Here is a 27,868-nt window from a genome sequence, read left to right as displayed (position 1 = left end):
AGCCAGTTTCCGGGCCCAGGCCTGAAGAGACTGGCAGCCTCCACTTCCTGTCTCTTGGAACACAGCCACCACTCTGTATGAAGTCCAAGTTAAATGGAGAGGCCACATATGTGTGGGCACTGGTTGACAGCCTAGCTGAGCTCCAGCTTCAACTACCAGCCACATCAGTGAACCATGTTGGACATTTTCAGATGATTCCAGCCCCAGACACTAACTGTATGAGGGAACCCAAGGAAGAACTGTCTAGCTGAGCCCCATCAATCCACAGAGCCATAAGATATGTAAGTTATTATTTTAAGCCACTCTGTTTTGGAGTGGTTTGTTACAAAGTAACAACCAGAATACTATAAGAACTAATTGATTCTAAGAAAAAAATTTATATTTACATATAAAACATTATATCCCATCTTGTTTCAAAAACTATTAGCAAAAATGAGATAACAGATAATATAGATGTACCATACTTAAAAGTGGCTTAAGTGAATTTATAATTTTTTACTGAGATATAATTCATATCATAAAATTCATTTTTAAGTTTTAAAAATTGAAATAAAATTTATATAACACGAAATTCACCATTTTAACCATTTTGAAGTGTTACAATCCATGTTTTTTTAGTATATTCAAAGTGTTATGCAACCATCGTTACTATCTAATTCTAGAACATTTTCATCACCCCAAAAACAAACCCCAGATCCATTAGCAGTCACTCCCCGTTCCCCTATCCCCAGCCCCTGGTCACCACTCATCTTCTTCTCTCTCCGGATCTGCCTGGTGTGGACATTTCATATAAATGGAACATACAATATGTGGCCTTTTCTGTCTGGCTTCTTTCACTCAGCATGTTTTCAAGGTTCATACATGTTGTAGTATGTGTCAGTATCCCTTTTTATTGATGAATAATATTCTACTGGATAGATATACCACATTTTGTTTATCCATTAATCGGTTAATGGACATTCTGGTTGTTTCTACTTTGTGGCTATGACTAATGCTGCTATGTACATTCATGTACAGGTTTCTCTGTGAAAATGTTTTCATTTCTTCTGGCTATACACACGGGAGTGGAAGTGCTGGGTCATATGGTAGCTCTATGTTTAACATTTTGAGAAACTGCCGCACTGTTTTCCACAGAGGCTGCTTCCTTTTACATTCCCACTAGCAATGTATGAGGTAACCATATATGGAGATAGAAACTGTCATTCAATATCTTCCATAAAACCTTGTTACACAAAGATATCAATGATAATTACAGCTATCACCTGTTGCCATCGAGTCAGTTTCAACTCATAGCAACCCTATTATATCTATAGGTAGGGCCTGTTTTTTGAGTCTCCAGGTGGTATAAATGGTTAAGTGCTCGGCTTCTAAATGAAAGGCTGGTGGTTCAAGTCCATCCAGAGGCACCTCAGAAGAAAGGCCAGGTGATATACCTCTGGAAAAAATCAGCCATTGAAAACCATATGGAACACAGTTCCACTCTGACACACATGGGGTCGCCATGAAGCAGAATCAACTCGCCTGCAACTGGTACTGGTACGTGGGGCCAATTTCGGAAATCAAAATTTTATTTTCACACCTGTCAGCTAAGCAAGCTTTTGTTTTAAGAGCCCCATTCTCACATCTGTGTCTGTCAGTGCTAGCCAATAGTGGCCATCAATATTTCCTTACAGCCATGTATGACCAACTGCCACTGAGTGGACTCAGACTACCTCTGGAAAGTGGGATTTCAGGTGACTCTGTAAATTAGTTGTTTTTTTTTTTTGTATTTTTAATTTTGTTGATTAACGATGAATTACATAAAGAATAAAAGTTAAATGCTATGTATTTTTTTAAAAAGGACAAAACAATATTCATCTTAAGAAGGTTCATGTCACTCCCAGTGCACTAGCATAGATTAAGATCAATAATAAACCACTGGGTCCCTGGCCAACCATAACTATAACTACTCATTAGAAAGCTGCTCACTAGGGACAGTGTCTCCTGGTTACTCATTGGCCATCTTTATTCAGTGATGGCATTATGGAAAAAAAACAGACCCTTTCACTAGCCAGGTACATATTTTCCAGACACGCACTCCTAAATGCCAAAAAAGAATGCTAGATGAGATCTGAGAGAGGCAATAAAAACAGTGCTCAGGAGCCACACCCCCTATATTCAGATCCTAACCCACCACTTCCTAACTGGGTGCCATCAGGCACGTCACTTCTTTCCCAGTTCTCCAATTTCTCCATATGTAGGATTGGGATGACAGAGTACCTAGCCCACAGACTCGTTATGAAGAGCAAATAGATTAAAAAATGTAACCACTTAGAACAGTACTTGGCACATCCTAAGCACTGCAAAAGTCATCTGACCCAACTTAAGCCCTGGTTCTACTGGTTTCTCATTTTAAAATAATAGTTTCTTCCTTTGTGTTTTTTTTTTTCCTTTGTATTCTTCCTTTACTACTATCACTGAAAAGAAAAACATTAGCCAAGCTCAAAGAGACACCAAGAGCTTATTGTGCCAAAAAATTTGCCTAGCAAATTTCCTTGATCCCCAACTCCTGAGTTAATTGTGCCTTAGTTTTTCCATTCCATCTAGATAACTCTTGGGAGAGCTGATTTAAGGGGCATTCCTATTTTGTGCCCTATCTGTTGGCCATCCGGAATATTTTTTACATTTCTAATTCAAAGTTACTTTTTCTTATGTGGTCAAAAATCATCTTAACTTGATTGCTAGCCTCAGTTTCTTTTCTTTTTTTTTAATGCTTAACACCAAACCAAAAAAAACCAAACCTGTTGCCCATGAGGCATTCCAACTCACAGCAACTCCACAGGACAGAGTAGAACTGCCCTATAAGGTTTCCAAGAGCGGCTGGTGGATTCCAACTGCTGACCTTTTGGTTGGCAGCTGGGTGATTAACCACTGCACCACCAGTGCTCCATGCTAAACACAAACGACAGCAAAAGATGAGAAGCAGACCTTATAAATTCTTAACTGAAAATATGTTTTCCTCAATAACCATTCTGACTTTAAAACAACCTGAATTTCAATTCAGCAATTCAGCAAGTATTTTAATTGCTGGTGTGTGACATTTCCTGGATCTGTTAAAATTTTTTAACTATCTTTTTTAAACCTTACTGCTTTGTAAAAAAAAAAAAAAAGAATTTTTTTTTCTTTTTTTAGTAATAAATATCATGCCACTTATATTTACTATATGGTTAATAATCAAGAAAGTCAAGAAGTAATAAGCCATCAAAGTACCATGACAAACATAATCCTTACCCATTGATTCCTCATGAGAACTCTTGAGGCAAACATTCAGTGGAGTCACAGCAAGAGTGACTTCCTCTTGACTTGATGTAAAAAGAACAATTGCCTCGGCGAGCACTCTAGAAAATGTAACAAGAATATGAACTACGTTTGAAAAGCATATGGAAAAAAAAACCCTGTTAACTGGGACTCAAATCTTTAGCCTGGAAATAAACAGGCTAGCTGGCCTGGGTTTAGAAAAAATTGCCTATCTTCTTTCCAATACATGAACCATTATATTTTTAGTATATTTATAAATTGCAACTTCATTTGAAGGCCAAGCGAAAAGCCAAAGAAGTGCTCTTGTTAAATTAAAGACACGGGCAAGCTGCAGGACGACCGAAACACCAGAACAAAACGTCTATAATTCTCTGTTTCGGTATGCCAGATATATTTTGAAAAAATGGGCCTGGGACCGTACTCCAAAGGAAGATAGCAGAAAACAGCTGTTCAGATGAAACTGGGGTGAACTATACTGGAGACTGAGGTTAGGGGTGGAGGTCTGTCAGCAGTCTGCTGCTTATGTTACTTTTTCTTCCTTCCTTGTCCTACACTACTACTTTTAAGGTTCTCTTGACATTCCAAATATCCCCTTTCAGGGGCTCTCCCTTTTTTTTTTTTAAGAGCTTTACTGAGATATAATTCACACGCCATACAATTCATCACTTAAAGTGGTTTGATTCGCATTTCCCTAATGACTCATGAAAGGAGCCCTGGTGGCGCAGTGGTAAAGTGCTTGGCTGCTAACCGAAAGGTCAGGGGTTCAAATCCACCAGCTGCTCCGTGGGAGAAAGATGTGGCAGTCTGCTTCCATAAAGATCACAGCCTTGGAAACCTTATGGGGCAGTTCTACTCTGTCCTACAGGGTTGCTGTGAGTCAGAATTGACTCTGCCGCAGGGGTTTAGTTTAATGACAAATGATGTTGAGCATCTTTTCATGTGTTTCTTGGCTATTTTTATGTCTTCTTTGGAGAATGTCTTATTTAAATCCTCCATCATTTTTTAGTTGTTTTTTTTTTTTTTTTTCTAACTTATGAGCTCTGGGCTCCTTTAGAAATTGAAATGTTGTTAGATAAAAATGGGATTCTTAGAATTTATGTAATCTTGGTGCTAGCCTGATGCTAGACATTAGCCTAGCAGTGTTTCTTAATGTCAAAATGTCAGGAACACCTACCAAATTTGTCTGGGAACTATTCCAGTGTAAAGGGGGAGGTGTTGTGTGTTGCAAGATACCAAGAGCTCATAAAGAAAAATAGGTAATTGGATGAGACCCTTCAAGACAAACATCTTTAAATCAGGGCAAATCTACATATATCCTTAATTCCACCTTTCCTCTTGATAGTTATTACGGGATGCAGGCTTCTGTGATAGGAGCGGGCTTAGGCAGGAGAGAATTATCTATAGTGTGGAGGTGGGGGGAACTATGTAACCTTCGTGTGAGTTTACTCTTTTGAGTTAGACTTGGCATGTGACGTTGCCTGCTCTCAGGACGCCCAAGCTCATCATGAAGTCAATCCCACTTCCTGAGATTCCACAAGTCAGACTGGTCTCTGTTCTCAGTACATCATCCTAAGACTCCAGAGAGGCTGTGACTGCTAACAGAGATCCCAACAGCAGGCAAGAGTACAAAGAACAAAGAAGGAGGCGGCTTCGGTCCTGGTTCTGTCTCTGCTGTAAACTAACTTTTTGACCACAAGTAACTCACTTGATCTCTGTGGGTCTCAATTCCTTCTTGAAAGGAGAGGGCCAGATTAAATCATTTAATATTTATTCAGAGTCTACTATATGCCAGGCACTGTGCTAGGGGCTGGGCAAACGAAGTAGAAAAAAGCTCTGTTTCTGCCCTAGAGGAACTCATGATTAGCTGGAACCACACTCAGAACTAACTATGTTATAATGAGGACTGGCAATCTGGAAAGTGGTCAAGGAGTGGGAGGGAAGTCTAAGAGAATTTCTGAAGCACGGAAAGAGAAGAACTAACAGGCCAGTCAAATTCTGCCACTTGAACTGGCCCTTTTGAATAAATAGTATTTAGTTGGGGGTGGGGAGAAGAAGTAGGAGGAAGTTCCTTATTACCCTGAAATTTGAATATTCTGGAAAAATAAAAAAAAAAGAAAAATAGAAAGACAAAAAGATCTTTTCATGGTAAAATGTCAGAATTTGCTAAATAGGTGCGTGAATGTGCTGCATCTACTACTTTCTGCCCTGCTCTCTAGTTGGAAATACTTCACAATTAAAAGATGCATTCGACGCCTGCCTTCAGATGCTCCACACTTCTTGCCTAGACTTACTATTTCACTCTGATTTTCTGTTTCATGCAAGTTCTTGCCTGGTGGAAAAACCAAAGTGAACACTGTGGACAAACCTATGATGAAAAACTGTTTGACTGTGCAGTTCAAGAGAGAGAAGTCATACGTTTACTGCATTTACTCCTCCCCAGGGCTCAAGAAATGGCAGAAGAAATATAAAAATAGATAGCAACACTTGAAGACAGGCAAAAGTGCCTTGCCTGGGTAAGGAAGGTCTGGGAAAAAAGCAGAAGCCCACTGTGCCCCTACACCAAGCCATGTTTTCTTTAAAAAAACAAACTATGCTTGTAGTGTATGATAGGAATGTGTATGTGTGTGTTGTATGTGTGAGAGAGACAGATAAAAAGCGATCTCCATAGCCATAGGGAGATGGAGGGTTACAGAGAGATTGGCTACAAATAAAAGAAAGCCTAGAAGGATACACACCAAGTTAATAGAGGTTACCCCTGCCAAGTGGGACACAGAGGGCAGGTAAAGGGGAAACGCTTCCGTTTTTCACCTTTCTACTCTTCTAAATGTTTTTGATGTACTGCAAGGAGCATGTATTGCTTTTTTAATTTGAAAGACAAGAAGGCTATCTTTTGGCTCATAAAGTAATGCTAATTAAGGTTTAATGCTTAGCTGAAAAATTGGGTGGACTTTCATTGACAAGTTGGCCCCACTCATTCTCTAGAACAAATGAAAACTGAAACACTTAGGGATTAAATCAATTCACATCAGAAATGTTAAAATTTCCTTGTGCTATATGTTAACCCAAAAGTCGGCAGTTTCAATCCACTAGCCGCTCCTTGGAAACCCTATGGGGGAGGTTCTACAATATCCTAGAGGGTGGCTATGAGTCCGAATCATTAATGCGTTCTAAGACTCAGACGGAAGGTACCATGCAAATGCAACATATTATTTAGATAATATATTTTTCTCTTTTGATATTACCTAATGATATAGAAAGTCACTGATTGGATATTTTTAGAACTTTCTTGGCCACTAAAGTTATTATTGATACCATTGGCCAAGTATTATCTACTATTCTCAAAATTTCCCCCCTGCCCCTGTAAGTGATTTCTCTAAGTCAAGTTTCAGCTCTTAAAAAAAGAAAAATGTAAGTAATGGAAAAGCTCTAGGCCACTGATTCTTTACTCTGTGATCATATTATATTCAGAAAAAGAAACACAACAGAGAACTCATTACCTTGGTTGAATCGTTAGTGTGTTAGTACACCTATTCTTTTCAAAAATCACTTGCAAAGGCTGACTTTCTTGAAAACACACATTATGAGTTCTTTTAATACCTTAAAAATAAGAAAGAAACCTGTTAATAATTTTAAGTACAAAATGAGCTGATTAAAAAAGTCTTTAAATTCCACCCAAAGCCAAACCAAATCTACTGCCATTAAGTTGATTCCCACTCATAGTGATCCTATAGGGTTTCCAAGGCTGTACATCTTTACAGACTGCCACATCTTTTTCCCATGGAGCAGCTGGTGGATTCGAACTGCTGACCTTTTGGTTAGCAGCCAAGTGCTTAACCACTGTGCAACCAGGACTCCTTTAAATTCCACATCCAGGTTAAAATAACAAAGTTAAAGTGACGTTTCTTATTTGGCAGGTACACAGAGCTTGGAGCAGGACTATTCCTTAGTGAAATGTGTTTACTGCTCCCTAGTGGACACCAGACAACATGTCAGACCATCTGACCAACCAGGCAGTACAGTACACATAGGCAGTTTTAAGACAGTGATTCTGTGTAAGATAGTGATTGCCTACCACAGAACACATATCTATGAATCTCCTTTACTATCTTTTATCCAGGACTGATATTTCTGGATGGGACCTGGGCAGTTAGACTTGAGTATCTGGTCTGTGAATTATTTCCCTCTGAGAGGAAGCAAAGGAGAGGAGGCATTAGTGGTTCCGTGGTAGAACTCTCACCTTCCATGCAGGAGACCCAAGTTCCATGCCCAGCCAATGTGTGTCATGCGCAGCCACCACCCGTCTGTCAGTGGAGGCTTGCGTACTGCTAGAGTCTTCCAGACTAACACAGACTAGGGAGAATGCCTGGCCATCAACTTCTAAAAATCAGCCAAGGAAAACTCTGTGAGTCAAATCCTATGGATCACAATAGCTCTATCCCCAACTGATCATGGGGATGGCACACAAACAGGCAGCGTTTCCTTCCGTTATGCAGCAACACAGAGGTTACTTACGTGTACTTGCCTTGTTTGCAAGCAGTTGTGATAGTAATGCGCGAATATGGTGTACTCTCAAGGAGTAAATTTAAGGCAGTTAATGCAAGTTCAAAAAGGTTAGGCAGTATGACTCTGTACTGTTGAGATGAGATCATCCTTTTTTTCTACAAGCAGATGCTAAATCATCTTTTTTTTTTTTAAAAAAAAATCATCTAAGAAATCACTGTTCTACTGTTTATGGTTAGATCCCTTTTCAGCAGCTCGTGTTTCAGCAATTGCTTTCTAAGTCTAAAGATAGCCGAGGTTATCTGTAAGACAAAAATCCTCACAACCGGACCAACAAGCAACATCTTGACAAATGGAGAAAAGACTGACATTGTCAAGGGTTTCATTTTACTTGGATCCACAATCAACACCCATGGAGACAGCAGTCAAGAAGTCAAGCAGCATACTATATTGGGCAAATCTGCTGCAAAAGACCTCTTTAAAGTGTTAAAAAGCAAAGATGTCACTTTAAGGACTAAGGTGCGCCTGAACCGTGTCATGGTGTTTTCAATCACCTTACATGCATGAAAAGCTGGACAATGAATAAGGAAGACCTAGGAAGAATTGATGCCTTTGAATTATGGTGCTGGCAAAGAATATTGAATATACCATGGACTGTCAGAACAGCATACAAATCTGTCTTGGAAGAAGTACAGCCGGAATGCGCCTTAGAAGCAAGGATAGCGAGACTTCATCTCATATACTAAAGAAATGTTATCAGGAGGGAATAGCCCTGGAGAAGGACATCACGCTTGGTAAAGTAGAGGGTCAGTGAAAGAGAGGAAGACCGTCAAGGAGATGGACTGGCACAGCGGCTGCAACAATGGGCTCAAGCAAAACAATGATTATGAGGATGGTACAGGACTGGGCAGTGTTTCATCTGTTATACGTAGGGTCACTGTGAGTTGGAACCGACGACAGCACCTAACAACAACAACAATCTGTGATTTCTTCCCAAATTCCAAATCTGTACTTCTAGCAGCTTATTAGATATTTCTTTCTGAGTGACTTTTCTCAATTAAAGTTGAACCAGATTATTAATGTAAAATTGTAAGCATAATTTGCTAATAAGCCACTTAACCCAATTACTGTAGCAGCTGCCTAGCCAGCCTCTATCCTCCTACTTCACCCTTCTTTCCTGAACCACTCTTTCTCCAGTGTGTAGCAGCCATGAGGTTTGGGAGGGAATGACTCCACTTCCAGCTCTAGGGGTGGGCCCTGCCAGGTAATCTTATCCCCCTGCAATAAGCCAAGACAGAGAATGGCATTCCCCCTGGTCACCAGGATTAGTTTAGGTTGGTCCAATCAGAGCAAAGTCAAGCACTTTTGTCTAACAGATATAGGAAGTGAGACTCTCCCCCTAGATGTGAATAAGGAAGCCAGTAGCTCCCATTGGTGCTGGAGGTCACCTTATTATTCTAAGTGAAACTGGCCCTCACTTGGAAGATAAAACTGACACATGGTATAGAGTACACCTCTGGGTAAAAAACAAATAAATAAAATGAAGCTGCAGCCTGGATCAAATCATTCCTTAAGCCTGATCTAACTTTGAACTTTTCATTTATATGAGCCAATATTCTTCTTTACTGTTCAAGCCAGTTTGAGTTGAATTTTGCTTTTTCTGTTACTTGTGACCTAAAACATCCTAAATCATACAACTACCCTACAAAGACTATTAAAAAAAAAATTAACCAATCACACATATTTATTGAGCCATTTGAGAGATACTTAAGAAACTGAAGATTGACTGTTTAAAATCTAGCTGGAGATAAGGGATGAGGATAAGCAGTCACAGCAGTCACTGACCATTGAGAGCACTCCCTCTGCGTCAGGGACCATGCTACGTGCTTTACGTGTGTGATCTCAACAACTCACCCTCACAACAATGCTGCAATACGGGGGAAGGTAAGATGATCCCCATTTTACAGAGAAGAAAATGAAGGCTCAGGGGCTTATGTCCTGTCACAAAGCTAATAAGTAGAGCAGAATTCACACTCATGTATGTCTGTGTGACTCCAAGGCTTATTGTGCTTTTAATCATGCTTTTTGCATAATTCTGCTATTACATGAACTAAAATTCAAGGAAGGGGAAAAAGAAGGCTAAATCAGTGGTATTTTGTAGAGGAAAAAATTAAAGAATATAATATAAATATAAGCTAAAATAAAAAAAGACATGATTAGCCTATATGAGACCAAACGGTCAGCAATTACTTTCAAACAAAGATAGGAATGTAAGGGGACAGGGAAACTAGATTAATGGAAACAGAACAACCAGAATGAAAATAATGAGAATGTTCACGCAACAAGAAGATTGTAACCAATGTCACTGAACAACTTGTGCAGAAATTGTTGAATGGGGACCTAGACTGCTTTGTAAACCTTCACCAAAAACACAAAAAAATATTATTTTAAAAAAGATCTGATTAAGATAAACGCAAATTAAATAAAGAAATATAAGACAAATTGTAGCATTAAGGTTATCTTTCGTAAGACCATACCGCTACAAAAAAGATTTGGACCACTATCACAAGCACAGATTTTGTAAAACATAAAATTCTACCTGTTAACTTCAAATAAAACAGCAAGAATCATAATAAGTATAACTATACTTACAGAATGTGGTAGGCATTCTTCTAAACACTTTACACGAATAACTCATTGAATCCTCACAACAACCCAAGGAGGCTGGTACTAAAATTAACCCCATTTTACACATTAGAACACTGAGGCACAGAGATGTAAAATAATTTGCCCAAGGTCACACCAAGGAAGGTGCAGAATCTGGCAGACTTGGTGGGATCCAGGGTCCATGCTTTTAATCGTTTTGTTGTTAGGTGCTGTCAAGTCAGTTCTGACTCACAGCAACCCTGCGTACAACAGAACGAAACACTGCCTGGTCCTGTGCCATCCTCACAACTGTTTCTGTGTTTGAGCCCATTATTCCAGCCACTGTGTCAGTCTCGTTGAGGGTCTGACCCTCAACTTTGCCAAGCATGATATCCTTCTCCGGGGACTCATCCCTCCTTGACAACACATCCAAAGTACACAAGAGAAAGTCTTGCCATCCTCGCTCCCAAGGAGCACTCTGGTAGTACTTCTTCCAAGACAGATTTGTTTGTTCTTCTGGTAGTCCATGGTATATTCAATATTCTTCACCAATACCATAATTCAAACGCATCAATTCTTTGGTCTTCCTTATTCATTGTACAGTTTTCTCATGCATATGAGGCAATGAAAACACCATGGCTTGGGTTAGACACACCTTAGTCCTCAAAGTGACAGCTTTGCCTTTTTAACACTTTAAAGAAGTCTTTTGCAGCAGATTTGCCCAACGCAATGCGTCATTTCATTTCTTGACTGCTGCTTCCACGGGCATTGATTGTGGATTCAAGCAAAATGAAATCCTTGACAACTTCAATCTTTTTCCCTTTTTCATGATGTTGCTTATTGGTCCCGCTGTGTGGATTAATCGCTATGCTGTACATATTTAAGCATGTGATAGTCCTGTAAGCACAACAAGTTAATATCTAGCATGCAGGGTTAGACCTGCTGCCATTAAGTGAATTCCGACTCATAGCGACCCTAGAGGACAGAGGAGAGCTGCCCCATAGTGTTTCCAAGGAGTGGCTGTTGGATTCGAACTGCTGACCTTTTCGTTAGCAACCTGATTGCTTAACCACTGCGCCACCAGTGCTCCAGCATGCAAGGTTAGGAGTCAGAAAATCTATTTTACCATAGGTGAGGCAGAGGGAATGTAGGCTCCTACTCATAAGAGCCTGCACTCAAATCCAGGCACTGAGACCTACTAGCTCTGTGACCTTGGGCCAGTCACCAAGCTTCTTTCAGCCCCAGACATGATAAGATCTGCCTCCTAGAAGGCTTTCAACGGAACGTGCTAGGCATTCTTCAGCGGGTAGGTTTTCTTATTTTCTGTTCTTACCAAGGAGTATTTGTGGTTCAGTCAACACACACAAAGCAGTCTTACAGAGTATCATGAAGCAGCCAGTTCATCTGAGAACAGCCAACTGTTTAAATTCAAATGGACATAAAAAAAAAAAACTGGTTTGTATGCAGCAAACCTTGCGCCTTGACAAGTCAATAAAGGGAAATGATTATTTAATACCAAATATCTCACTATATCTCTACGGTGAAAGGTATCTCTAAGGTGACAGGTACAATAATACTTTTCAAGTACTTCCAATGGCCCATCGCAAAATTATACAAATCCTAAGTAACAGTGCGAATGGAAATTCCTGATGTGAAGTTTGAATAATGAATATTCCAAACATGAGAAATAAGGAAAAAAATACAATATTTTAAACTAGTTTTAATTACACCTACCATGTCTGCAGAAGAATTGAATAAGTACTTCGGACTTGTCAGATCTGGTGACTATTTTGCACTTCTCTACATTCCTTTCAAGGGAATTCAGACATCTAAAGATGGGCAGAATTGACTGTAACACAAATACGTTATAGAACAGCACATACTTAATACGGTTGTTCACTTAGTTTTTTAAAAGTTAACAAAGCTCTGAGGTCACCTTGTAGCTAAATAACAAACTGCCTGACAAAATAAGGAATATTACCCATAAGCACTGTTCTCCTTTAAAAAAATCACTTGTATGTGACCAAGAAACAACTACTTTAAAACAAAGATGAGAATGTAGGAGGGCAGGGAAACTAGATGAATAGAAATGGCACAACCAGAATGAAAATGAGAATGTTCATGCATTGTGAAGAATGTAACCAATGTCACTCAACGATCTGTGTGGAAATTGTTGAATGGGAACCTAAACTGCTGTGTAAACATTCACTGAAAATACAATATTATTTTTAAAAAAAGCTAGCAAATGAAGAATATGCATATTCATCAGTGAATACACTTATCCTGTATGCCATTTAAATCAAGCATGGAATGGATATGATATATAATAAATATTCCCACAGTACAAGAGAAAGCCAAGGTCACTTCTATTTACCTTCATTGCCAACTGGCAATTTAAATTCGATGGTGTGGCTTTACCATTTATTTCCACTGAAGCCGACCATTGATAATGTTGAAAAAACAAAGGAGACAAGAGGACACATCCATACGCTGATCGACAAGCATTCACAGATCTTAGAGCAAGCTGGGGAAAAAAAGAATTAATAGCTACTTAAAGGAAAATCAACTTTCTCTGAATGGTAGTTTAATTCAAAACGCCCCACATGTTTAACACGAAGTTACCAGTTGCCACGGAGCGAATTCTAACTCAGGGCGACCCCATGTGCGTCAGAGTAGGACTTTGCTTCAAAGGGTTTTCAGTGGCTGGTTTTTCAGAAGTAGATCACCAGGCCTTTCTTCCCAGGTGCCTCCAGGTGGACTCAAACCTCCAATCTTTCGGTTAGTAGCTGAGTTCATTAACTGCTGCACCGCCCAGGGATTCTACATCACAGTTAAAAACTGATTGCCGTCAAGTCAATTCTGACTCACACTGATCCTACAGGACAGAGTAGAACTGCCCCATAGGGTTTCCTAGGCTGTAATCTTTACAAAAGCTGACTGCCACATTTTTCTCCCTCGGAGCTGCTGGTGGGTTCAAACCGCAGACTTCGCGGTTAGCAGCCAAGTGCTTAAATACTATACCACCAGGGCTCCTTCTTCACAGTTAAAACCAAAAACAAACCCATTGCTGCGGAGTCAATTATGACTCATGGCAACCCTACAGGGCAGAGTAGAACTGCCCTATAGGGTTTCCAAGGAGCGGCTGGTGGATTCAAACTGCTGACCTTTTGGTTAACAACCATAAGTTTTAACCATTGTGCCACCAAGGCACCTCATCACAGTTAAAAAAAAAAAAAAATTTTTTTTTTTTTTTTACAGTTAAGTGTGTTCAAATAATGCCACGGGACCTACTATACGGTTATGGTAGTCAAAACAGCCTGGTACTGGTACAACAACAGATATACTGACCAATGGAACAGAATTGAGAACCCAGATGTGAATCCATCTACTCCACCTATTGTCACCTGATGTTCAACAAGGGCCCAAAGTCTATCAAATGGGGAAGAGACAGTCTTTTTAACAAACGGTGCTGGCAAAACTGGGTGTCCATCTGCAAAAAAATTAAACAGGACCCATACCTCACACCATACACAAAAACTAATTCAAAATGGACCAAAGACCTAAATACAAAACCAAAAACTATAAAGATCACAGAAGAAAAAATAGCATCAATGCTAGAGGCCCTGATAAACAGCATTAACACAATACAAACCATAACTAACAACAGACAAACTCCAGAAGATAAGCTAGATAACTGGGATCTTCTGAAAATTAAATACTTATGCTCATCAAAAGACTTCACCCAGAGAGTAAAAAGAGAACCTACAGACTGGGAAAAAAATTTTGGCGATGACAAATCTGACAAAGGTCTAATCTCTAAAATCTACAGGAAAATCCAATACCTCTACAATAAAAACACAAATAATCCGATTAAAAAATGGACAAAGGAAATGAACAGACACTTCACCAAAGACGGCATTCAAGCGGCTAACAGACACATGAGGAAATGTCCATTATTAGCCATTAGAGAAATACAAATTGAAACCACAATAAGATACCATCTCACCCAGGCATTACTGGCACAAATAAAAAAAAAAAACAGAAAATAACAAATGTTGGAGAGGCTGTGGGGAGATTGGGACTCTTATGCACTACTGGTGGGAATGCAAAATGGTACAACCATTTTGGAAAATGATACAACGCTTCCTTAGAAAGCTAGAGATATGAAGACCATCCAGCAATCCTGCTCCTAGGAATATATCCTAGAGAAATGAGAGCCGTCACACTAACAGACATATGTACACCCATGTTCACTGCAGCACTGTTCACAATAGCAAAAAGATGGAAACAACCTAGATGCCCATCAACAGATGAATGGATAAACTATGGTACATACACACAATGGAGTACTACGCAACAATAAAGAATAATGAACCTGTGAAGCATCTCACAACATGGATGAATCTGGAGGGGATTATGCTAAGTGAAATAAAAAAAAAGAAATAAGTCAGTCACAAAAGGACAAATGTTGTATGAGACCGCTACTATAAAAACTCATGTAAAGATGTGCACGTAAAAAGAAACAATCTTTTCTTGGGAAACAGTATAAACTGAGAAGAACACATACTTCTGTGGTTACGAGGTGAGGAGGGGAGGGAGGGTGGGAGAGGGTTTTTTACTGATTAGTTAGTAGATAAGAACTACTTTAGGTGAAGGGAAGGACAATACTCAATACATGGAAGGTCAGCTCAACTGGACTGGACCAAAAGCAAAGAAGTTTCCGGGATAAACTGAATGCTTCAAAGGTCAGCGGAGCAGGGGCGGGGTTGGGGACCATGGTTTAAGGGGACTTCTAAGTCAATTGGCAAAATAATTCTATTATGAAAACATTCGGCATCCCGCTTTGAAATGTGGCGTCTGGGGTCTTAAATGCTAACAAGCGGCCATCTAAGATGCATCAACTGGTCTCACCCCACCTGGATCAAAGGAGAATGAAGAACACCAAGGTCACACGATAACTATGAGCCCAAGAGACAGAAAGGGCCACATGAACCAGAGACTTACATCATCCTGAGACCAGAAGAACTAGATGGTGCCCGGCCACAACCGATGACTGCCCTGACAGGCAGCACAACAGAGAACCCCAGAGGGAGCAGGAGATCAGTGGAATGCAGACCCCAAATTCTCACAAAAATACCATACTTAATGGTCTGACTGAGACTAGAGGAATCCTGGCGGTCATGGTCCTCAAACCTTCTGTTGGCCCAGGACAGGAAGCATTCCCGAAGCCAACTCATCAGACATGGAAGGGACTGGACAGTGGGTAGGAGAGAGATGCTGATGAAGAGTGAGCTATTTGTATCGGGTGGACACTTGAGACTGTGTTGGCATCTCCTGTCTGGAGGGGGGATGGGAAGATAGAAGGAGTTGGAAGCTCGCAAAATTGTCATGAAAGGAGAGACTGGAAGGGCTGACTCGTTAGGGGGAGAGCAAGTGGGGGTATGGAGTAAGGTGTATATAAACTTATATGTGACAGTCTGACTTGATTTGTAAATGTTCACTTGAAGCTCAATTAAAGTTAAAAAAAAAAGAAACAATCTTTGATGTTTACGAGGGAGGGGAGGAGAGGAGTGGGGATAGAAAAAAACTAAATAGTACCTAATACTGGGGAAGCCAATACAACTTGAACAAGGCAAGGAAGGTCGTGGAAGCTCCATACACAAATCCAAATTCCCTGAGGCACCAAATTGCTGGGCTGAGGGCTGTGGGGACCATGGTCACAGTGGAACATCTAGCTCAACTGGCATAACAGTTTATAAAAAAAGTTCTACATTCTACTTTGGTGAGTAGTGTCCGGGGTCTTAAAAGCTTGTGAGTGGCCTTCTAAGTTACTCCACTGTTCTCACCCCATCAGGAGCCAGGGAGAATGAAGAAAATCTAACACACAAGGCAAAGATTAGTCCAAAGGACTAATGGACCACAATTACCACAGCCTCTCTCCACCAGACTGAGTCCAGTACAACTAGATGGTGCCCGGCTGCCACCACTGACTGCTCTGATAGTGATCACAAGAGAGGGTCCCAGACAGAGCTGGAGAAAAATGTAAAACAAAATTCTAACTCACAAAAAAAGACCAGACTTACTGGCCTGACAGAGACTGGAGAACCCCTGAAAGTATGGCCCCCGGATACCCTTTTAGCTCAGTAATGAAGTCACTCCTGAGGTACACCCTTCAACCAAAGATTAGACAAGCGCATAAAACAAAATGAGACTAAAGGGGCACACCAGCCCAGAAGCAAGGACAAGAAGGCAGGAGGGGACAGGAAAGCTGGTAATTGGGAATCCAAGGTCGAGAAGGGACAGTACTGACATGTCGTGGGGTTCGCAACCAACGTCACAAAACAATATGTGTACTAATTGTTTAATGAGAAGCTAGTTTGTTCTGTAAACCTTCATCTAAAGTACAATTAAAAAAAAAAGACCATGGGATGTTAACTATGGACTCTAGTATACCGTGTGTACTGAACTCGCATACGTATATAAACATAGGTGCATATATCTATACTAAATTACGTATATATATTAAATCTAAATCTTGTGTGTGTACATTGTAAAACTCTAAGTGCCTACAGGGGTCAGGTAGTTAACAAAAATGCATGAAGCGGCAGAAGGCACTATAAATGGAGAAAAAGACTGCAGCAAACTGACCATCTCCCACCTTGTCTGGAGAAACCATTACTCAACTTCAGCCAAATGCTTCCACTTGGGAATCCAGGCCCCAAATTTTCAGGTCTTCTAATTTTTCAAGAAAAGCAGGAAATTCAGGTTTGTGTATGGACTCATCGAAAGTTTAAGCACTGGGAATTATGTAGGATCTCTAAAAAACACGGTGCAGGCCCCAGGAAACACTTCTGCAGGCCATGTCCAGCTTTTTTGGCCACTGGAAGATAACCAATTTGTAACTTCTGGTTTAAATAAATTATGTTTATCTGCATGAATTTCACTGTGTTCCAAATGTACTCAAATATATAAAATAAAGAAGAACAGGGAAAGGGATGATGCCAACATCTGGATTTCCTGGTTAACATTCAACGTGGACAGGGACGTTTAGACACCTTCTTTTGCCTTAATAGATGATCTATTTTTTAAATTTTTTTATTAGTTAATTTTCTTAACTTACGCCTTTTTCAGACGGGTCTAGCCACATCTCGTCGCTAATTCGTGATAAAGCTTGGACTGCTTTCCCAAATACTATGGAGAAAAAGAAAGATGCTTTCACATTTCTTTCTCGCTAACAAAAAAAACAAATCATAAGACTACCGTAGCTTTCAGAGAACTCAAGATAAACTCAAAGTATTGTATAAGCTGACGTTACATGGCTTTTAAGAAACACAATATAATACCCTTGGCAAAATGCCAGACATAAATAAGAACTCAATAAATTTGCAAAATGAGTTCATGAAATGATAAAATGCAACAAATTTCTTCATTTCTGTGTGTTCCCAATGCTACATGGACATACTTTCAATACAAATGTGTATTTTTAAACTTGGTTTAAATGTATTTGCAAAACATAAAGTGTGAAAACAGAGCACAGAGGGAATGAGTTAAAGGGTTTTACTAACTTCACAGATGGCAAAGTCAAAACAAGTTATGAGGGAAATTAGGGATCTATAAGACGCATCTTTGATGTCTGAGGATAGCCTGGAAGACACCAGGCTTTCCCACCAAACACGCTTAGGTACCCTAACAGAAAGAGAGGCTAAGGCTGACCTGGTAGGGCATTGCTAATGTTCTTATTTATTATGAATAAGAAAAAATTGTGGCAAACAGATACGGTACACCCTGCAGCAGTAAAAATAGATGGCCGTATCAATCCACGGAAAAGTAATTTAAAAAAAGTTGTCGTCAAGTTGATTCTGACTCATGGCAAGCCCATGTGTGTCGGAGGAGAACTGTGCTCCACAGGGTCCCCCCCGCTAGGGTTTTCGATGGCTGATTTTTAGGTAGTAGATCGCCAGGCCTTTCTTCCAAGGTGCCTCTGGGTAGACTCCCAGTGTCAACCATTTGGTTAGCAGCTGAGCATGTTAACTGTTTGCACCATAGAAAAACAGAAAAAAAGAAAAAGAATCCCAGAACATAAAATCAAGATTACAATACTTAAGAACTACAAGACTGCACACTGAGAAAGACAGGATTAAAAAAAAAACAAAAAGTCAGTCAATTCCGACTCATAGCAACCCTAAAGGACAGAGTAGAACTGCCCTATGGGGTTTCCAAGGCTGTAATCTTTATGGAAGCAGACTGCCACAACTTTCTCCCACAGAGCAGCTGGTAGGTTCAAACCACCAACCTTTCGGTTTGCAGCCAAGCAATTAACTACTGCGCCACCAGGGCTCTTGGATGAGAAATATACACTCCCTAAAAAAAAGATAAGGGCATTTGTCCCTTTTTACCACTTCACATTCACCACTTTTCCCTGGAGCTGCCTAATACAGACCTTTCATTCATTCAATGAATATTTGCTGAGTAGCTACTGTGTTCCAAGGACAAGCAAAACACTGGGGATACAGTACTGAAAGCAGGTACAGTCTCTGCTGTCACAATACTTAACAGTTCTGGAGGGAATAACAAAAACTAAACAATCATACAAATAGTTACTTATTGACAACTGAGGTGTACACTGCAAAAGAGAAATTCCTAGTGCTCAACAAGGGGGTCGTGCCTGTTCATAATACCGTAATACTATTATTGCATACTTGTCCTCAACACCCGGCACAGTCAGCCACAACAGATGCCTTTCCATGACCATGTTCAGATTACAATCTGTAGTAAGCCATTGTCTTTCTAAAGAGATTTCTTGAATAACTTAGATTTTTAAAGTGCCATTTATAATAGCTCCTGTGCCTTCCCGTTTATTACTGAGTTCTTTACATGCACTTCCATCTCAGTCCTTTGACAAAGGTGCTATTATTCCTATTTTACAGATGCAGAAATGATACCCAATGGGATCCGGCCCTCCCCCACTCCCTATGAAAACAGTAGAATGTGAAATCAAAACCAGGTCTATGTTGTACTCACAGCATTAAAATATTTTTACTGTTCAAGACACTATTTTTCCTCCCAACTCTTCCTCATCCCGACTTTGAAGCCTGCACCCCCGATTTGTGTTCTGATGGTGCAATTTCATTTCCTCATGGATACCCCACTGCTAAATATTTTGCATTAATAAAAACAAATGGGCCTTCATCCGCCCCTCAGAAGCTAACAGGGTTCGGGGAGCTGTAGGGTTTGACCGTGCCCAGGCCTGGCGTCCTGAGCCGCTTTCCAAGAAGAGGAAGAAAAAACAAGATGATGGAGATGTACTCATGAACCTTACGCTTTCCCCCTCTATGTAGGAAGGCAAGAAAGGCCACTCCACCTTTCACTTGACTACCGTTCATTCCGCACTTCAGCATGGCTGCAAGCCCTAAAAAGCCAGGGCGTAGGGAGCGCCTCAGCTCGACGCCCCAGGTGCCCGGATGTTGCCCGCGCTTTTCGAAGCTTCGCGATCTCATCCCTCTTCCTCCCCACCCTCCCCTTCTAATTCCCACAGGGCAGCTTCGCTTTACGGCTTGGAAAGACCTGTATGGACCTCCGTAGGGCCGTCTCCAGTCGACTCGTTTCCCATTGGCTGTGGGCAGGGTGGGCGGGGAGCCGACGAGCCTGAGGAAGAGGGTGGCGGCGGTTGTTGTGACTGAGCGAAGCCCGGTGACAGGATGGTGAGGACGGCGGCGGCAGCCACCGAGGCCTGGCTCTCGGTCGAGGAGCTGCGCCATTAGGGGCCGCGGGGAGTCTCTGGGCCAGGGCTTGGGCGGTCCTGGACGTCTCGGCGGGCGCGGCCTGTGCCCTGGCCCGGGGGGAGGGCGAAGGAGGAAAGGGAGCGGCCACCTCTCGGTGCGGCCGGCACTGACCCGGCACCCTAGCCCTCGGGGCCAGAGGACGTCCGAGGGGAAAGGGCGCCTCTCAGCTGCGTGATATGTCAGGAGACCCCGCACCCGCAGCCAGGAAGGCCCTGGGCCTGTGCCTCGAGCGTCCCCGAGAAAAGGGCACGGTCCCCCTCGGTTTCCAGACGTTTCCCTGCTCTTTCCTGGCGAAAAGCACCTCCCGCTGGTGGGGTGTGCTGGTTCCCACCCCCAAGTTGTGAAATAGACCTCTCGCACGTAAAACGGGAAGTAGAGAACAAAATTCCCTGTGCGTGTAGGTCTGCCATCTAGGGAGAAAAAAAGGGAGAGGGGGTAAAAAATAACCCCTTCGCCCCTCAGATAACGTGCAGCTGTCGTTGAAATGTGCACTGGGCCCTTAGGGGGCTGGATTTGGTACTTAAAATTGCTGGAAGTCCTTGTCTCCTCAGGGTACTGCAACCCATAGAATAGGATTCTTTAATCATATGTGAACTCCCTGAAATTGTTTGGAAGTTTTTGTGAGTATGTACTTTGTGACGGGGAGAGGGCCAGTGTTGGTGCTAAGGGCTAGTTAGGGGGCCTTTACCTTACCCATTCATTGGGTTCCTCCAGGCTCCTCCCATTACCCCAGCCCTCTCAACAGATTTATTACCGCTCCAGACCTTCCCACATAAAAACTGGGGATCTGCTACGGGAGAGGGCCCATAGCTGCCATCAGATTTTCAGGCTGCCCTTGATCTCCTAAAAATTTAAGAACTGTTTCAAAAGGAGCTCTGATTATCCTGGTATTTGTGTTGATGAGGTTACATGTAAAAGGACTTTTCTCTCTGATGGACATCCGTTGCATTTTTAAGATTATCACGATTCTGGGACAAACATTGCCTTTTCAAGAATTGGCGTATAGAGGAGATAGCCAAAGATGTATGATCTGTGGTTTTTTTCACTTCTTTATAAAAGGCTTTAAATTCACCTTTGACTTCTAAAGACTCCAGTTGTTAACCTTGTCCTGCTGTCACTCTGGAGCCAAGAAAGAAGGGATAGAGGCGTTTGGAATTTGTACAGATTTGAAATACCTGTTTTGTGCGATAATTTCCCATTTATAGGGACAGCAAATCCATTGTCAAATTTCTGTGTAATTTTGAAACAGTTATCCACGGGAAGGGAAGTAATTGCCGGACATATGAATCATGTTTCTGAAGCTGTTTTGAGAGGTAAACGTACTTTTTTAGGTTAGCCAGAGTGGTACATCACTTTGTGTGTGAAAGAATCATGCAAAATTCATTGTTAGCTGATTATGTTTAGAAGCATTATTTGGCAAAGGAGACTAGAGAAATTCAACACTTAGTATTTAGTGTCCGCAGTCTGTGGGCCGCAAATTCGCATGTGGGGAAGGTCCAATTCTAGCTGGTAAAGGGGTGTTTGTTTTTTTTATCTTTCTCATCTTTAGTTGGCAATTTTATTACTTATCATGTACTCACTGTGCTGTTAGATCCTTTACAAAAAAAGAAATAATGACCTAGCTACAGTATAATTTTCCAACTGCTATAATTTTGAACATAGGAGAACTAAAGCCATATATCTGAGGAGTAATTAAACCCTAAGAATCCAGAAAATGCCAGCCTTCATATAAGCTTCGTTGTTCTATAAAATCCCAGATAGAACAGGGAGCAAAAGGGATGGGAGTTAAGGTAGAGAACAGAATTATGGAAAATAGAACAAATCGGCAAGGCAGAATTTTAGTAAGTGCCTGTGTGTCTTGTTTAAAAATACAGCAAATAGTTCTTTTGGTATTTGAGCAAGCTGATTTTTAACATTTTCTTTCATAACACTCAAAAATCATTAACAATTGTTACATTTTCATTTGGATATGGGTTCTTTTTTTAATTTTTTTGGTTTGTTTCTTTTAGTTGCTTTCTTTTAACATTGGTCATGTTTCACCCTTTTTTTTTTTTTTCATCCCCTTGTCTGCAATCAACTTCTTCATTCCACTAAGGCTGGGCACAGAGTAAGTTTCTTCTCTTAGCTCCTACTAACAGTGGTTGTTGGGTGGCTGATTACTGGGTTTCTCACCCTTTTAAGGTCTGTCAAATGGGAAATTGGAACCAAATTCCCATGCTTTGGTTGGGTTGGTTCCTTATTCGAATTTAACAAGACTGCCATTTCTGGGATCTATTGCTGTTTTTTAAAAAAAAACATAATTTGTTTCTAACCTGACCTGTCAAAAGACTATGAAATTTGGACAAGGACACTCCTCAAAGGACATTTGTTATGCAACACTATTTCCCCTAAAACTTGGCTCCCTGCTGGAAACCAGCGTTCTGCTTTAGTAAGGCTGCTTAGTAATTTGGTATCAGTTGTGTGGCCATTCATACAGTTATACCTTCAGACTTAAGCGTTTTGGTACACATGAGGGTATCCCACAATACTTTCTAGAATTTACGTCATCAGTCCTTGTGAGGTACCATGTCTTACTAGCGTTATTTTTAGCAGATTCAGATTGAAACAGCTTGTTGAGTATTAGTCCCAAATATTTTCAATTTGTTATGCGCATATCTCCTTTTATGAATTTGGATTCTCTTTTTTTTTTTTTTAAATATAGAAATCTATTTTTTATGTTTTTTTTACAAGTGCCAGCTTCGCACATTAACTATGTACTTCAATCCATTTCTGAAGGGACCCCCCCCTTTAAAGATGAAGATTGTTCTGTCTCCAGGTACTTTTGTGTTGATTACCAATGAGGGTGGAAGCGTCATGGTAGTTTTTAGTTGTACAGATTGTCAGGCCTACTACGATCTGGACTGAAACATTGAACAAATACCAGCTGAAACTAGCATTCTTTATAAAGAAGAAATATATTTAACATTTTCCCTTAAAACGTGCTAACATTGTAACCCCATGTGACTTCAGTTACTCGGTCCTCATAACATTTCTGTCTTCTGTACTCATTTTGATTTTTGTTGCAAAATGAATCAAGCTTGTTTTACTTAATCATTTTAATTTTACACTTTTTATTTTTTTTATTAATTTCTATATACAGAGTCTTTGTGGCAAAATTATTTTCTGTTTTATCGTATTTTAAACATTTACTGTTTCCTCTGATCATATTAAGGAATAGTCATGCCTTTTGCAAAAGCAGTTAGGCACATGCGTTTATTGATAGGGTATCTGTTTGAGAAAATATCCTATCGTGGAATCGTGGGGCTGAAACTAACCAGTGTGAAGAAATTCTCTTGTCCTTTGGAAGACAGATACCATTTAAAAATAACCTTTTTGACAATATTCTGTTAAATGGCTAAGTTAAATATGTCAAATCTTGAAAATTAAAATTTTACAGGATTGAGTTTTTTATATTTAAGAGCAAAATTTATTTTTGTCATCTGAGACAATGTTGCAACTCTGAACCATCTACCTGCTAAATTCACTTATTTAGCTGATCCCCTTTTTTGAAGTGTTCTAATGCACATGAAGATTGGGAAAATGTTGTTTGTTACATTTGGGAACTGTACTGAGGGTACATAGGAAATTTAATCCAGACAATAGGGCAGGAAGTGAGGATTTTTAATAATGAAGGAAGAAAAGATCAAAGATTACAAATTGGAAGCACGTTTGCTCCATTGAAACTCCGGAACTTCAGCTGTTTTCATGCCTCTGTAATGTATGGTTAATAGTTCTAATTAACAAATATTGTAATTTTTGGCTACCATTCCTCCAAAGAGTGTCAGTCTTAGTAAGCATAGATTATCGAATTAGCTTTCTTTCTCTATTGTTATATTTTTTAACAGTTCCCTTTATTACTGTTCCTGAAGTTATATATGAGGTTTTACATTACAACTGCAGAAATAAGGATTGCCGTATCAGTCTTAAAACATACCAGATTCCATAGGGCCCAGTAGTATATTTTTTATTTTATAATTTTTTTTATTCACCATAATTTATAGGTCTCCAAATGAATCTTTTTTTAAATGAATCCCTTTAGAATGTTTGATTTTATTCTTGCTAAATAGAGGGATGACCTGTATTGTGCATGTACAGCTGTTTGAGCAAAATAAGATTGCTTTAGAACAGAGTATGTTACTCTCTGTGTGCTTGTTTAAATGGTCACAATAGGAACTGTCTGAATAACTTCTGCTCGGTTGGGTTCTGGAATCTCTGATGAGTTTAATGTAAAAGGGGAGTGATGGGAGGACAATATAGACATGCAACTAGGTTGATATAGTCTGTATCTTATTTTGACATTGTGTTTAACATCATACGTTGTCTCACTTGACACTTCAAAGTTGGTGTTGGTATTAGGAGATCTGCACATCCCACACCGCTGCAACAGTTTGCCGGCTAAATTCAAAAAACTGCTGGTGCCAGGAAAGATTCAGCACATTCTCTGCACTGGGAACCTTTGCACCAAAGAGAGCTATGATTATCTCAAGACTCTGGCTGGCGATGTTCATATTGTGAGAGGAGACTTCGATGAGGTGATGTAGCCCAAATATTTCCCCTTCCTGATTTATATATATATATGTATGTATGTGTATATAAGCTTTATTCTTTAGACCAGGGTTTCTCAATTAAGTTTTTTTTTTTCCTCCAAATATAAAATTGTATTTTTGAACATGCTTTTTTGAGCAACACATGCCCCTCCCTTACTGTTGGAAGATCACTAATTTGGACTACCCGATAAACATTAAATACTTGTTCTAAATACATAAATTGATACTGAGTGAAAGTGGCTCTATTACAATGTTTTTATAGTGCCATCATTTAGTTTATAAAATTTTCGTTTATGAACTTTTCACTATAACCGCCTCTACTACCCTGTCCCAAGCTACCATCATCGCTTTCCAGTATTGCAACTTCCTGATTCTATTCTTCCACCCTCCATAGTTTGTTGTCCAAATAGCACCCAGGGTGATCCTTTTTAAATGAAGTGAGATCATATCATGACTCCACTGAGAATCCTCCCCTGGCTCCCTATCTCGGAGGTTGGCATTAAAAGGGCATGAGGGAGTTTTGGGAGGTGATAGAACTGTTCTATACCTTAATTGTGGTGGTACGTATATGATTGTGTACATTTGTCAGGAGTCACTGAATTGCATACTAAAAAGGATGATTTGACTGTAAATTATACCTCAAGAAACCTGACTTTAAAGAAAACATCAGGTTAGCCCTTTAGCTAATAATGAGATTTTAGGCAAAAGACTTCCTCTTTCTGAACCCTAGTTGCCTTGTATGTAAAATATGATTGGACTAGATGACTTTTAAGATTCCTACCAGTGCCAGCATTGTTTAATTTAGCATGGTAAACCTGATTGCAGTATGCAAAACGTATTTTAAATTTCTGGAAATGTATGCTTTTTTATGACTTATTTAGCCTGGTTGGTGCTAAAGACATGAATGAGCATAGTGTCTTCTATTTTTTTAGTGTATTTAAAAAATAGTTTCGATAGGGATGGCACGAAGGTGAAAGACAGAATGAGAAGGGAAAGGGGCAAGCTTCTTGTCAGTAATTAGAATGTAGACTTGTTAGAAACATTAGGGTTAAGGAAAACAAAAACATGTTAGGGTCTCTGTGCTATGTTAAAGACAGTTTCATTAGCAAGAGTATTTTATTTTTTTATTATTTTTCTGCTTCTGTATGCTGAATTCACAGATCCCAGAGCCATACTACCAAGGTTTGAATCAAGTGGAACCACCACTTAGTTCCACACACAAGCTGTGTGACCTTGGGCAAGTTATTTTAACCTCCCTGTGCCTCAGTTTCCTTATCTGTAAAATGAGGATCATAATAGAACTCATCTCTTATCGTTGTTTGCATTAAATAGGTTGGTATTTATAAAACCCTTAGATTAGTGCCTGACTCATAGTTAAGTACTTACTGTGTGTTAGCTGCCGTTACTCTAAGCTATGTAACTAGTAAAGCCTGGGATACAATTCATACACACTCTAGCCGACAGGTCATATGTCTAGAATTCTTAGGTAGAAGAAAATCACAGACTTTGGGGAATAATTATTCTCTACAGCATGCTCAAAAGAACCAATGTTCTATAGAAGTAAACTAAGATAAAGGGATTGCATAATAAGTGCCGTTCCCCTGAAGTAAGCATAGCCGCAGCCTTAAAGACTGAGAGTAAAATACTCAGCAAGTATGTTGATTGTATGGTACTGTGTCAAAAGGCCCCCGTAAGACTGAACACTTCAGTGGGCTGATATTTTGAACATTAACATCTCTAAAATATGTATTTCCTTATGTCTCTTATTTTAGAATCTGAATTACCCAGAACAGAAAGTTGTGACTGTTGGACAGTTCAAAATTGGCTTGATCCATGGACATCAAGTTATTCCATGGGGAGATATGGCCAGCTTAGCCCTGTTGCAGAGGCAGTTTGATGTGGACATTCTTATCTCGGGACACACGCACAAATTTGAAGCATTTGAGCATGAAAATAAATTCTACATTAACCCAGGTTCTGCCACTGGAGCATATAATGCCTTGGAAACGTGAGTGGTATACAATTTAGAAATTTGTAGGGTTTTAGTAAAGTTAGTAATTGCATATGTGACATTTCGTAAAAGAGAAATGCAACTGGTTTAATGATGCTGAGCCTTTTCGGCAATCTTCTTTTGGTGATTGTTCTTTTAATATGTGAGTAACAACTAGTTTCTCCTTGAATCCAAATTATTACTTTAAATGGAAATTTAGAGTGCTGCTGCTCTTCAATACGGGTAGTCCCGAACTTAATGACAGGGTCCCATTCCCTACGACTCCATCGTAAGTCAGTTCTGATGTAAGTTGAATACCTCATTTATTTATTTAGTTTTCATTGTTATTGCCTTTTATTATCAGTGTCTTTACAAATCTGATCTTTTTTTTGTCTTTGGGAGTTGGCATGAGAATGATAACATCAGCAAATTATATACTGTGAAATAAATTGTGTGTAGTACATTTTACTAATGGTAAGATCTACAAAAAAAAAAAAAAAGACTGTCTTGAGTGTGGTTCATCGTAAGTCGGTGACTGTACACAACAGTGACATTATTATTTTTTCTTCCAGAAACATTATTCCTTCATTTGTGTTGATGGATATCCAGGCTTCTACAGTTGTCACTTACGTGTACCAGCTAATTGGAGATGATGTGAAAGTAGAACGAATCGAATACAAAAAGTCTTAAAGCCAGGCCTGTCTTGATGATTTTTGTTTTGTTTTCCATTCCCCTGTTTAAATCAAGTAATTAAACATTTAAAGCCACAAAATTGTATCACTTTTATAATATTTTGCAGTAAAATATAATATCTTCTCTGTTAATACATAATTGCTGTAAGCTTCTTATAAGCTTTAAGAATATATTTAGTTCACAGTATATGATGTCTGTGAAAAAATGTCCACCACATAGTAAATGATCAGCTGTCAAAGAAAGTTTATCCTGGTAAATATCTTCAAACTTGATACTTGAAACTTTATTATGAAAGTAGTGCATGAGGAGACAGAATCTAGACTTTCTTGTATACACTTTTCTCCATTCAGAAATAAACTTTTATCTTCCATTTA

At 39.8% G+C, this 27,868-nt stretch overlaps 2 protein-coding genes across 4 annotated transcripts in view; one reads left to right on the top strand and one right to left on the bottom strand.

Moving 5' to 3' along the window:
* The window catches only part of RAD9B (RAD9 checkpoint clamp component B), a 25,817-nt gene extending 5,328 nt beyond the window's left edge, over positions 1–20,489 (bottom strand). Inside the window, exons 1-6 of one of the 3 annotated variants that reach the window (XM_049867046.1) lie at positions 20,018–20,489; positions 17,564–17,634; positions 12,818–12,967; positions 12,178–12,292; positions 6,795–6,894; positions 3,271–3,377 (exon numbers count right to left, since the gene is read on the bottom strand). In XM_049867046.1, coding sequence (XP_049723003.1) covers positions 3,271–3,377; positions 6,795–6,894; positions 12,178–12,292; positions 12,818–12,967; positions 17,564–17,634; positions 20,018–20,201 — 727 coding nt within the window. In that variant the 5' untranslated portion in view covers positions 20,202–20,489. Of the gene's footprint in view, positions 1–3,270; positions 3,378–6,794; positions 6,895–12,177; positions 12,293–12,817; positions 12,968–17,563; positions 17,635–19,804; positions 19,892–20,007 lie in introns of those variants that run through there. The other 2 variants (XM_049867047.1, XM_049867048.1) reach the window with 2 other exon arrangements.
* Positions 20,072–27,868, top strand: VPS29 (VPS29 retromer complex component). The gene is made up of 4 exons (XM_049867055.1): positions 20,072–20,144; positions 24,605–24,796; positions 26,584–26,819; positions 27,374–27,868. The coding sequence occupies exons 1-4, from the start codon at positions 20,142–20,144 to the stop codon at positions 27,489–27,491; spliced, it is 549 nt and encodes a 182-aa protein (XP_049723012.1). The 5' UTR covers positions 20,072–20,141; the 3' UTR covers positions 27,492–27,868.

This window comes from Elephas maximus, chromosome 22, assembly GCF_024166365.1.
Source record: "Elephas maximus indicus isolate mEleMax1 chromosome 22, mEleMax1 primary haplotype, whole genome shotgun sequence".
Classification (NCBI taxonomy): Eukaryota; Metazoa; Chordata; class Mammalia; order Proboscidea; family Elephantidae; genus Elephas; species Elephas maximus.
Note: the sequence above shows the minus strand (reverse complement) of the source record. Positions and strands in the feature narration are given on the sequence as shown.